The 12540-nt window shown below is 50.1% G+C and overlaps 2 protein-coding genes across 4 annotated transcripts in view; one reads left to right on the forward strand and one right to left on the reverse strand.

Moving 5' to 3' along the window:
- SCYL3 (SCY1 like pseudokinase 3) overlaps positions 1-12540 on the forward strand; it is a 15413-nt gene continuing 2873 nt past the window's right edge. Inside the window, exons 1-12 of one of the 3 annotated variants that reach the window (XM_053949952.1) lie at positions 1-80; positions 3222-3496; positions 4328-4513; positions 5165-5278; positions 5797-5853; positions 6556-6658; positions 7173-7284; positions 7638-7715; positions 9117-9256; positions 9547-9734; positions 10100-10271; positions 12119-12262. In XM_053949952.1, coding sequence (XP_053805927.1) covers positions 3332-3496; positions 4328-4513; positions 5165-5278; positions 5797-5853; positions 6556-6658; positions 7173-7284; positions 7638-7715; positions 9117-9256; positions 9547-9734; positions 10100-10271; positions 12119-12262 — 1459 coding nt within the window. In that variant the 5' untranslated portion in view covers positions 1-80; positions 3222-3331. Of the gene's footprint in view, positions 81-332; positions 3132-3221; positions 3497-4327; positions 4514-5164; positions 5279-5796; positions 5854-6555; positions 6659-7172; positions 7285-7637; positions 7716-9116; positions 9257-9546; positions 9735-10099; positions 10272-12118; positions 12263-12540 lie in introns of those variants that run through there. The other 2 variants (XM_053949951.1, XM_053949953.1) reach the window with 2 other exon arrangements.
- The window catches only part of FIRRM (FIGNL1 interacting regulator of recombination and mitosis), a 27944-nt gene continuing 19858 nt past the window's right edge, over positions 4455-12540 (reverse strand). The window contains exon 25 of the mRNA XM_053949947.1: positions 4455-4542. Within this exon, the coding sequence (XP_053805922.1) occupies positions 4536-4542 (7 nt within the window). The 3' untranslated portion in view covers positions 4455-4535. The remainder of the gene's footprint in view (positions 4543-12540) is intronic.

Raw genomic sequence — 12540 nt, forward strand, 5'->3', positions numbered from 1 at the left:
GGAAGGACGGACGGACGGACGGACAGGCGGAGCGGCCGGCGGGGCCCAGCGGCACCGGAGCCCCGGCCCGGCGGGGACAGGTGAACGGGGACGGGCGGGCCGAGGGTGAGGGCCGCCATGGGGTCTGACGGGCGGGCCGGGCCCTGCCAGCCCCGCTGGGGACGCGGTGCCGCTGCCGCCCCCGGGCCGGGGTGTGACCCGCGGGCGCGGGGCTGCCGCTCCCGGGCGGAGCTCCCGCAGTGGCGGCTCTGGCCGTGCGGTGTCCGCAGCCGGCCTTACCCGGGGTTCCCGGGTGTGTTGAAACCGCGCTCTGCCCGGTGCCCGGGCTCGGACCGGCCCTGGGGGAGCGCGGTAGAACCGGGCTTCTTTCCACGGGGCTGCTGATCGCCCCACTGCCTGCGAGGGTCTGCGTGTGCGGGGTGCCGGGCGGGCATCTGAGGGTGTCACGCTGGGAAACTTCTGCCTTTGGGAGCGAAGCCTCCGGCCCCGCTGAGAGCCCTTCCCGGAGGCTCTGCTGGCCCAGGAGGTGGCGGGCAGAGCGCCTGGAAAGCCGGGAACAGCCCCTCTGTGAGCTGGTGTGTATTTCGGGTGAATACTCTGTATGCTGCTGTCATTCACTCCGCAAGGAAGCTAAATGGAAACTCCACCTCTTTCTGGTAGCAAATCCACATTGTCCTTTACTACCAATCCCTCTGACTTTCCCTGCCGGGCTCCGCTCTGTCGCAGGGTGTTCTGTGTATTACATCTGACGTTCACCTTTACAATCTGTTGAAAATAAGATACAAAAGGGTTAATGCTCTTACATAGTTGCGTGAGTAATGGCTTGTTTTGGCTCTGGAGAGCCACACCTGCGAATAAACCTTTGCAGATGCTTTTGCCAGCTGGAGTTTCAATAGCCATTAAGAAAAGCTGGAAAGCCCAGGGTGCCACGGGCTGCTCCGTGTTTGATGCTGAGAGGAGCTTCCCTGCAGAGGGGCGGTGTGTTCGCAGCTGGCTGTCGTACAGCAGATCTCAGGTGCGTCACAGGCACGAGGGTGACTCTGGTGTTGCAATATTCAGCATGAGAAGAACATGGAACTGTTGGAGCAACTCCAGAGGAGGCTATCATGAAGTTGATAAGGGGACTGGGGCACCTCCCCTGTGACTGGTAGAGTCGGGGTTGTTCTGCCTGGAGGAGGTTGCATGGAGACCTCATAGCAGCCTTCTGGTATCTGATGGGGCTACAGGGAAGCTGGAGAGGGACTCTTCATCGGGAGATGTGACAGGACAAGGTGGGAATGGCTGCAAACGGAACCTGGGGAAAATTAGGTGAGGTGTGTGGAAGAAATCCTTCCTTGTGAGGGTGGTGAGGCACTGGCACAGGTTGCCCAGGGAAGCTGTGGCTGCCCCATCCCTGGAAGTGCCCAGAGCCAGGCTGGATGGGGCTTGGAGCAGCCTGGGATAGTGGAAGGTGGCCCTGCCCATGGCCACAATGAGTTGAGCTTCTAAAGTCCCTTCCAACCCAGACCATTCTATGGTTCTGTTCCTGAGCTCTGTGTGTCTCTGAAGCCAAATATGTCCACGTGTATTTAAAGGAACCTGAGGCATCAGGTCAGCCCAGATACTTTCAGGTGTCCTGAGTGAGGAATCATTGAGGTAGAATAACTAAATGAGGCACAGCTGGGAAGAGCAGAATGCAGAGAAATGCACTGGCTGTGCCAGGAGCAGCAGCTGGTGCCTTGCACACATGTGAGGAGGGATAACCTGGGGCAGCCAGGGAAGAGCTCCAAGGCTCTGTCTGGAGAGGAGAATGTTCTGTCTGAAGGCAGCATGAATGCTTTTGTGCCAGGGAGTTCACCAAAAAAAAAAGAAAAATCCAGTTTAGAGATGTGTGCTAATGCTGCATTGTGTTTCCTTTTCACCTGTCAGCCCCTCTGTGTAGTGCTGGGAAGCTGCAGTTTAGACTTCCATAACTTTCCCTTTATGTCTTAAATGTCCCATTTAAGGAATCAGTGCTGAAAAGGTGCAGATTCACACCTGACACCAGAGGGGAGAGAATGAGGAAGCTGCAAATTCTGTAGTTAATCCAATTCAGGTTTTAGGTGGATCAGGACACAGAATTAATTAAAAGCCCCTGTTCCCCCCCATTGCAGGCTGCAGGGGTTGTTGTACCCTCAGGTGGTACCCTCTGGAGGGTTAAAGGAGCCAGGGAACTGTAACAGACCAGCTCTCTATCCAAAGGCCCCGAGCACTTCTGACCTCAGGGCTCGGGGGAGACCTAATTGGAGACACAGGTGAGGGGCCAGAGCCGCAGCTTGGGTGGAACAGCTCTGCTGGGGAGCTGGGAGACTCCTGCGTTGTTGCCTTCCCGAAGCCTCAGGTCATGGCTGGAAACAACCACAATAAAGCAAAAGCTTGGGGGTGGGAAATTTCCCCCACTTTTCCTGAAAACTGGGGGTTTGCTCTGTCCCTCTGATTCCTGAGGAAGGTTTGCTGACTTCTGTGTGCAGACAGGTTCTGGTCTCACCCGTGGCCTGTGATCACAAGCCTGATGACAGAGCATGTGCTGGGTCAGTGCTTTCCAAAAAAGCCTCTGCAATCAGTGTGTTTGTTTTACTGGTTTTGTGTGTGAGGAAACTGCACAGAAATCTGTGTCAGCCTCTTCCTGACAGGCTGTGGGAGGAAGGAAGGGTTGGCAGGCAGAAGGAATATTTGTCACATGGAGAGAAAGTAATCAAAAGGGGAAAACATGCTCCTGGAGGAGGGTGCCTGGCTATAGGTAGCCTCCTGAAATACAGCTTGTAACCCTTCCTCCTTCACCGAATTCTTCTCTGGCTTGGAGAACTGAAGAATGGTGTTTTTAAGAAGGCCAGAGGCTCCTTGTGGAGTGGCAGTCACACCTCCTAACTGCTGACTGTGCTTAGTGTCAGTTAAACCCTTGGAGTGGGTGTCTGTGTGGCTGGGGGTGTTGGTGGATCCTGCTTTTGGTGGACCTCAGCTTGGCAGCCGGGCCAGGGATGGGCTGTGGGTGCTGCACTGTGTCACAGCTGGTGGTGATGCTGACACAGGTGCCAGTGCAGTCCAAGCCCCACTGGTGAGAGCCGTTCACCTGTTGATCCAAACCCTTTTGGCCACTGGGTTTCCTTTACAAGGTAAACTTTGGGGATTTTATTCTTGTCCTTAAGCTCAAGGGGAGGATACTGGCAGGAGGAGGTTCTTCACGGCTGTTCTGTGCTTTGCAGAAAATGCTCTGAACGTGACCTGGACGGCGCCCGCTGGAACTAAATCTGCCCAAAGCAAATCCTCCTTCAGCCGGGGCCTGTTGGTGGTGAGCAGGGGACCTGTGCAAGGCATGGGCTCGGAGAACAGTGCTTTGAAGAGCTACAGCCTGGAGGAGCCGCCGTTCACGCTGCCCACCGGGCACACCATCTACCCGGCCGTGCTCCAGGATGGCAAACTGGCCTCCGTGTTCGTGTACAAGCGGGACAGCGAGGAGAAGGTCAACAAAGCTGCCAAGGTACTGACTGTGCCTGGGACACGCTCCACAGCTGTCCCTCCTTTTATTGGCAGGATGGGAATCAGTTAACGGGGTCAAACCTTGGGAGAGAGGTCAGGAGAAAAGTGGAAGGCAAGCTGGCCATGGGGCAGAAGGGGGCTGGCAGGTGCAGAGTTCATTGTGTGCTGCGTGCTGGGGCAACCATGTTCAGACAGCAGTGCCTGCCTGCCTTTGCAGGGTGCTGCCTCCTCCTGCAGATGCAATTCAGGGTTTTTCGTGGGTGAATCCCACCCAAAATACCATATTTATTATTGAGTAAGACTTTTATTCTGTGTAAGATTTTCTCCATCCAGTGCCAGCAGGGAGCTTACAAGACAGATGGAGAGACAAGAACATGTAGCGACAGGACAAGGGGAAATGGCTTAAAACTGAGAGAGAGTAGGTTTAGATTGGATATAGGGGAAGAAATTCTCCTCTGTGGGGTTGGTGAGGTCCTGGCACAAGTTGCCCACAGAGAAGCTGTGGCTGCCCCTGGATCCTTGGAAGTGTCAAGGCCAGGCTGCGCAGGGCTTGGAGCAACCTGGGATAATGGAAGGTGTCCCTGCCTGTGGGAAGGGGATGGAACAAGATGGTCTTTAAGGTCCTTCCAACCCAGACCATTCTATGATTCTGTTTCAATGTCTTATAAAACGTTCTGCAGTCTGAGTGTGGAAGTTTGCTGGGTGCTTGGTGAGGAGCAGGGATGGGCTGTCTGAATTCCATGAGATAACATGGCTAAGGGGGCAGGACTAAGCTCTGCTTCTGGAGGAGCTGTCTCAGAGGAGGTCTAACAGACATCTTTGTTCCTGGAAGCACCTGAAAACCTTGCGCCACCCTTGCCTTCTGCGCTTCCTCTCCTGCACCGTGGAAGCGAACGGGATCCACCTGGTTACGGAGCGGGTGAAGCCTTTGGAGATGGTTCTGGAGACACTCTCTGCTGCAGAAATCTGTGCAGGCATCTACGATGTGTTGCTGGCACTCATCTTCCTCCATGATAGGGTAGGTACCCCTGGCAGCATCATCAGGCTCTGGTGAGAGATGGAGGAAATGTGACAGGAGAGCGTTGTACCTGGCTGTGTCTGGGTGACTCACTGCTGATTCCTCCCAAAAAAGACAGACACGTGCCCCACGGTTCTTGTAGGCTGAAACTGCTAAACTTGCCTGCTTTGGAGGAGGAAGGGTAATTGAAAATGTTGTGGAAATGAGGGAAGAAGCAGTTCTCAGTTCATGGATCTGCTTGTAGTACTTCTCGCTTTAGGGAAATGGGATTGCTTGGTGTTTGTGTACAGCTGATGCCCCATGCCAGAGACCGGTGTCACTGCTGCCCTGTCTGGGCACTGTGTGTTTGCCCAGGAGTGCAGGTAAATCTCAGCTCAGACTGTAGCTCTGGGGTTTTGTGTTCACAGTTGGAGAACTTCCCTGGATTTACAGTTGCATTGCAGGGGCTGTGACAATTAGTGCTTTGTCTGCTCTAAAACGCTGGCCCTCCTGCCTGGCACCTGCTGGTCACCTACAAAGTCCCAGAGGAACTGTGTGGTTTTTGGCAGCTTTCCCTCAGTCCCCTGCAGTACCTAATTAGTGCTGATTAAAATTCTACACCTTTATCTGTCCCCTAAGTCAGTTACCCTTTTTTTGGTTTTTATGTTTTAGGGAAACCTAACGCATAACAACGTCTGTTTGTCATCTGTGTTTGTGAGTGAGGATGGGCACTGGAAGCTGGGAGGAATGGAAACAGTCTGTAACTTCAGTGAAGCCACCCCAGAGGTAAGAGCCAAGGCAAGTGCACCCTGGATGCCCAGGGGAGGATTCCTGGCCTGTGGAATCTGGCCATCTATGGGGGTGAAGGCCCAAGTCCTTCCACTTAGTTGGATTTCCTATTAAATGTGTTGGCTCACTTCCAGCTCTGTCCTGAATCTTTGCTCTGAGGACACCATTACTATAAACTAAAATGTCCACACAAATTAATTCTCCATTAGCCAAAACCCAGCTGCTTTTCTAAGGGACACTGCTGGCTGGAGAGTGAGAAATCTTTGCCCTTCTGGACTGGTATAAAAAAATAGCAGGAAGATTCAGGTCGAAATGAACCATTAAGGAAAATAACTTAAATGCCTCCTTAACTTGTGCTGGTGGCATTTTCACTGCTTGGTAGCAGAAAGAACAATTCCTGGTTTGATTTCTGCTGCCACCCCCCAGCCCTGGCCCAGCCCATGGGCACAGCCTGCTCTGTTCCTTGGCACTGAGGGGACACGGAGGCAGCTCGTGGCCCCCTCTTGTCCTTGCAGTTCCTGTGTCACGTGAGGTCGGTGCGAGACCAGTCGTGCATCCCCTGCGAGGAGATGGTGAGTGACAGCTCAAGGAGCTTCCTGCTGCCAGCAAAGAAAACCCTGATGGTCAGGAAATATTTTTACATTCATGTTGTATTTCCTCATGCCTAAATGGCATGGAAGTGGCTCTAGGATAATATCTGAGGTTTCCTCTGTTCCTTTTGTCCCCTCTCTGTCCCATCCCTGCTTTGGGAATGGTGTTGGGCACAGGTAATACTACTTTTCAAATGCTTTGTGTTGCTTCTAAATCACCGAAGTTTTGCAAAAATCAGAGTATTTGCTGAGATTACCCAGATCATTATGGTCCCATGGTTGTGCAACTCTCACCACAGCGTTTTCCCTACCTGTTAGTGACTTCCTAGCCATTGAGAATCCTTGGAGCTGCTTGTGCTGAAGGAGCACGTTTCTGCTCTCTAATTACTGCCTGTTTCCATAGAAATGCTGAAAGCTGTTGACTGCCTGCATTCATTGGGGAGCTGTTTCATCATGATGGAGTTGCTCCTTTGGGTTATAAATTCCCCAGCGGAGGTTTTTTTAGCATAATACTCTACTTGTAGGGTACACAGTGGAGCTTTGGTGCTATAAAAAGAACTAGAGTGTATATGGTGGGAAGTGGGAATAAAGACTTATGGAAAACACCACATATTTCATAAGCTCCTGCTTTGCTGGTTTTTGTTGTTGTTGTTTTTTTTTTATTTTATTTTGTTTTGTTTTCAGTCTGCAGACTTCAAAATCCTGCCCAGCAGCTACGGGCACGCGAGGGATGCCTACGCATTTGGGACAACAGTTGAGAATCTCCTGACAGTTCTCAATGATCAGGGTGAGAATGACACTGGTTTATTCTGCTGGTGACAGGCCCTGTGGTTCATTCCTTGTGTGGTTGAACATTCCACCTTGCTCTGCAGCTGGCAGGAGTGTTGTGGGCTCTTTGGCCAGTGTTGTTCCTTGTTTGCAGACTTTTTTTCTGTGGGGGTGTGGTCAGATGTGGCTGGAGGTCACCAGCCCCTGTGACACAAGCACTCCCAAACCTGCTCTGGTCTTCCCAAGGGTTATGGATGTGGCAAGTGAGTCTTGAGAGCCACAGCTGAGAAGGGGTTGCCACTTCCAGCAGAGAGGCAGCAGGAAGTTTCTTGGGAGAACAGCAGCACTCCTTGGAGGCCCAGTAGCCAGGCAGGTTAGGAAGGGAAATGGAAATGCTATTTTCCTCTTCCTTTTGCACTTTTGCTATCAATTGGAGCTAAAAATAAGTTTGTGGGGGGGTGGGTAGAGGACTCCTGAACATACCTTGTTCAGTGTGGAGAGGGAAATCTAACTGTAGGTGCTCTGGATTTCAGTTTCAGCAGATATTCTCTCCAGCTTTCAGCAAACCTTGCACTGCACACTGCTGAATCCAGACCCAAAGTGTCGCCCACCACTGTCCAGCCTACTGTCTCACGAGTTCTTCAGGTAAGGACAGGAATATCAGGCCTCTCTTGGTCTTGGTACTGCTCATTTCTGTCTAGCAAAGCAACAGTTTTGTGAAGGTGGGATGGGAGTGCAGACTTAATCCCTGCCTCTTGCAGGGATCTTTGACAAAGAGGCTTCTTAAATTAAGAAGGTATTACCGCCCTCCCAAAGAGGTGCTGAGCAGCAGCCTTTCAGCTGTCACCTCCTTGCTGCCACTCTTGATCCCCCAGCATTTGACTTGGGTCCCTTTGTCTCTTCTCTCTGCTAAAGGAGTGGTGGGGGGTTTCTCTTCACAGTGGGTGGTTTAAGCATCAATAAGGATTACACTTGACAGCTTTTGGTTTTGTGCTTAGGAATGATTTTCTGGAAGTTGTGAATTTTCTGAAGACCTTAACACTAAAGTCTGAGGAGGAGAAAACTGAATTTTTCAAGTAAGTGAAGGAACTGTAATGTGGAAGCTTCTTATTTCAGAATGATAATGCACACTTCTGCAAATGGATTGTGGGGGGACATGGGAAGGCTCCTGGCCAAAGCCACTTCCTCAGGTGGCAGATTTGGTGGCTTTGGCAGAACCTTGTTCACTCTGTAACACTTTGGGTACTCCAGCCAAAGTAAGAGCCCTATCAAAGAGGAAACTCTCCACCTCTTGTTTCCCAATTCCTTGTGACTTGGTTTGATGTTCAGGAGGAGCAGTCCCTGCTGGGCTCTGCATCATCCTGATGCTCCCCAGCCTCCAGAGTGATGCAGCTGCCAATGAGAGAGTTTGCAAATAGACTCGTTGGCTGAATTAATCATGTGGTGCCCAGAATAAAGCTGTTGCCTTTAATGGATGTCTCAGCTGCAGTAGTGGAACATCTTGCAGTAAATCCCACTGTTGTGGTCTCCAAGAATTTTTGTGTCAGGGAATTTTCTGTGTAATCGTGGAATTATCTAGGTCTGAAAAGGGGGGAGAAGGTGATTTTTTCTTTTTCCATATAAAAGAGCCTTGGTGTTCTCACAGTGCTGTTTTCCTGCCTATTTTATGCATCAGTTATTTTTAATTAGTTTGAGGCTTAAGTGGAGGAAGTAAGAGGAGAATGGAGATCCTTAGCAGGAACATTCAGAGTGTTTCTCACTTTCTCCATGTCAGCAGTGTTTACTGAGGAAGGGATGAACAATTTTTTTAAACATAGGGGAGTGCTGCCCTTCCATCAGGCAGAGGGGCCTTCACAGCATGTGCACCCTTCTCTTGGTCTCCTCCAAGCATAGAGAGACAGCAGTAACTAATAAATTAATATTTTTAAAGCAAAAATCTGATAGCAGTTGCACATAATTAAACTCTGGTAAACACAATCTATACTCTGTTGGCCTCATTAGATGGAAGTGGTTTCAAAATGGGATTCCCTTTGTGCAAGGGAAACTTCCCTTGTGCGGTGGGTAGAAGAGCCTTCTCCAAAGCAGCAGGAAAAATCCTTGCAATGGACCAGGGTGTGGAGTGAGAGGAAAACTCTCTGCTGCAGTTTTGACTGTAGCTCTTTACAGGAGATGCCAGCAGCTCTGAAGCAGTTTGATGCCCCAGCAGTTTCTGTGCCAGCTGGATGTGCTTGTGCCAGCCCCTGATCCGGGTGTGGGGTTTTCAGGATGTGGTTCTGTCTCCTGGCTTGTGCTAGCTTTGCCTCAGGCAGGAGCAGAGACTTCTCTCTGTAGGTCAGAATGCAGACAGAGGGAGAGGCTGCAGTGGGACACTGACTCTGGATGAGTCACACACAAAAAGGGGAAAATTATATTAAGGGAAACAGGCAAAAATGCATGGAAGGCTGCCTTGATACTAATTGCTGTCTCCTGGAATGCAGATTCCTGCTGGACAGGGTGGCTGGCTTGTCAGAGGAGCTGATAGCATCACGGCTGGTGCCTCTCCTACTCAATCAGCTCGTGTTTGCAGAACCTGTAGCTGTCAAGAGTTTTCTTCCTCACCTGCTGGGCCCAAAGAAAGGTGACCTTTAAATACTTCCTCATCACAATTATTCCTGACAAGTTTGGAATTAATTCAGAGCGGTTGTTTCATTGAATCAAGGGAAGAGTGGTGTTTCCCTGAGCAGAACAAATGCTCTAACAGACAGAACTGGAAAGGACAGTTATCTGTGCTTCCTCCTTTGCACTGCTCTGCTGATGCTGGGAGGAGGATTAGCAATGATCCTACTGGTGTCACCACTCAGTAGCTTCTGGGTGAGCTGTCTCTGGTGGGTGAAGCAGCCTTTTCCCATCCTCACCTCTGTTCCCTAGAGCAAAGTGGGGAGAGCCAGACCAGCTGCCTGCTGTCGCCAGCCCTGTTCCAGGCCCACGTGATCCCTGTGCTGCTGAAGCTGTTTGAGGTGCATGAGGAGCACGTGAGGATGGTGCTGCTGTCCCACATCCACGCCTACGCCGAGCTGTTCTCTCGGGAGGAGCTGAAGAACATCATATTGCCACAGGTTAGGGACAGCAGACCAATGGGTGGTGTGTCCTGGAATATGGGATTTCACAGAATCACTGAATGGTTTGGCTTGGAAGGGACTTTAAGGACCATCTAATCTTGTCTGACCCCCTGCCAGGGGCAGGGATGCCTTCCACCAGACCAGGTTGCTGAGAGCCCCATTCACCCACTAGCATCAGCCACGCTGCTTAATTGTTAGCACGAAGTGGAAGGCTGGTTTTATGCTATGAAACAACATCCAGTCTCTACTGGGAGCTGTAGAGGATTAGAAATGAGATGTGCTGCAAAAGTAACACTTGAGGAGGCAAGCAGTGCAAAAGCAGATTTTTCTGCTGTGCTGACATCAGTGTGTTGTTGGTGCAGGTGTTGCTGGGCCTGAGGGACACCAGTGACTCCATCGTGGCCATAACCCTGCACAGCCTTGCTGTCCTCGTCTCCCTGCTTGGACCTGAAGTGGTTGTAGGTGGAGAAAGAACAAAGATCTTCAAAAGCTCTGCACCAAGTTTCATGAAAACTGCTGATCTCTCCCCAGAAGGTAAAAGATACAGTCAGTGTTCTTGGGATGCTTGCCTGTTCTGTCCCAGCAGCGTAGGCAGAATTTCTTGGATTATTAATCTGTTCCTGGTGACAGGTTAATTGAAAAAAAAAGCTATTTTGCAGCCAAACTTGGATTTTAAGTTAGGTGCTATTTGCAGATACAGAATTGATATCAGAAGAAGAGTTATATAAAAGTATTTTAAATACAGCAAATATATTGGGAAAAAGTGAAACCTCTTCTTAACTTAAGAATTCCTGTAAGCAAAGGAGGTAGAGTGTGTGTGTGTCTTTTGTGGAAAAACTGTGTTTCCTTTCTAAAGGACTTATATAGGCAGTTATTTAATATTCCCTCTGTCCTTCCTGTTCTTAAAAACAGTAAATCTTATGTTCTTCCCCCAATTTCTATTCATAGATTGGAAAAGGAATACGAACTTCCCTATTTTATCAGCTCTCTGGAGGCTTTTCAGCTAATGCAAGTGAAGACAGTAGCCCCTGCACCTGCTAGATAACTTGGAACCAAGTGTGCTAAGGGAAAGCTTCTCTGGATATTGAAACTAAGAATGTTTATAACGAGGGAAAAGTCAGCACCTGTGCAACTTTAGACATAGAGATACCAAATGAAATACCTGACAGAGATCAGTTTAAGTGCTTGCTTCCTGTTTATGTGTATTGGCAGCTACCACCCTTCATTAAAATCTGTGGATGGCTCACTGCATTAGTTTCTTTACATTATTTATTGTAGTGGACTGTAGTAAATAAACCACTTTAGATTTGCAGGCTGAAACCAGGTTTATTTTTCAGATTATACTTAAAATTAAATCTGATTTAACTATTGATAAACAACAAAACCCCCACCTTTGTCCTCAACAGTGAGTGATGATCTGCACAAAGCAACACAAGTGGCTGAGCATATGATGCTTAACAAGCTGTTTGCTCAAGCCCTTCAAAGGCTGTGCCCTTAATGAAGGGCACTGGGGGAGGGGGTGGGTTCTCTGTGTTCCTTGCAGTCCTTTCCCGTGAGCCACGTGTGTCTGAAGGCACTGGTGATCCCCAGCCTAGGCAGGCACAGCTGGCTGGGAACACACACAAGCCCTCTGGAAGGAAGTGCAGCACTGGCCCAAACTGCCATTTTGAAGTGGTGGCAACAGGGTCCCATACAGCTGAGGCTGGTGTTGGCAAGTCATCACCAGTACTGATCATACCCTGCAGCTCCCAAAAATGATCTGCAGCCACGTGCTTGCCAAGCTGTAATCACTGAGCCAGGGAAATACACCTGCCTTGGGCAGCTCCAAAGCATGGCCTTGACTGCCCACCACCCAGCTCACCTCAGGCTGGGATATGAGGGCAGCTGGCAGTCAGCCTTCAGAGTAGAGACTCTCATTCCAGGAAGCTGTGGTGCCCATGCCCAGGCATGGAAAGGGCTTTGTGTAGTGTCATGGGTTTGCTTATGCTTGGAATTGCTGTGAGCAAGTGCAGTGCTTTTGTACAAGGCAGGTACCAGGGGATTTGTGATGCAGTTAGGATTTTGGATCCAGCCAGGTGGCAAACAGAATTTTTAAAGCATCTGCTCTGATCCTAATCAATTTATTCATTGTGTGTTTCTTGAAAGAACATCTCACCAAAGCTGACCATGTACACTTGCCATAACTTTGTACTGACAAGAGCTGCAGGCAGCAGGAACAGAGGATTATTGTGTTATATAGGGATCAGGAGGTGCAGCTGTTGGATTGCTGTGCCAGGCCTCAGTGTTGTTCAAAAACAATGTTCCAGTGCTGCAGGCAGTTCAGCTCAGACCGAAAGCACACCTTGTGGACTTGTGTCCTTTCTTTCCCTTTATCCTGGCAGGTTCCCCCAGTCACGGCGTGAGCAATCAGAGAAACCAAACCTCTTGGCCCCTGAAGAGCAGTCCCAGCTCGTTCCCCAGCTCTGCAAATGCACCTGGCAAAAAGCTTCCCATGCAACAGGACAATCCCCTGGCTTCAAAGACAGGTAAAACGTACCCTAGTGCTTCCTTTCAGAAATCAAGGAAGTGTTGCTTGAAAAGTGTGCCTTTTCCCCCCCCCAATGTGCTGATCTGAAAGATTCGGTGAACCACAGAAGGCAACAGTGAAGGAAGAGGAGTGTGATCCTTAACATCCTAGGGAATAGCTATGTGGCAAGCTGACATACACAAACTGGGTGCTTGGACTTGAATTTGTTTTCTTATGGCAGATTCTGTGCTGTGCTTTCACCCCTTTCACAGCTCAGCAGATACTCTGGATTTACAG

The sequence above is a fragment of the Vidua chalybeata genome, chromosome 9 (assembly GCF_026979565.1).
Source record: "Vidua chalybeata isolate OUT-0048 chromosome 9, bVidCha1 merged haplotype, whole genome shotgun sequence".
Classification (NCBI taxonomy): domain Eukaryota; kingdom Metazoa; phylum Chordata; class Aves; order Passeriformes; family Viduidae; genus Vidua; species Vidua chalybeata.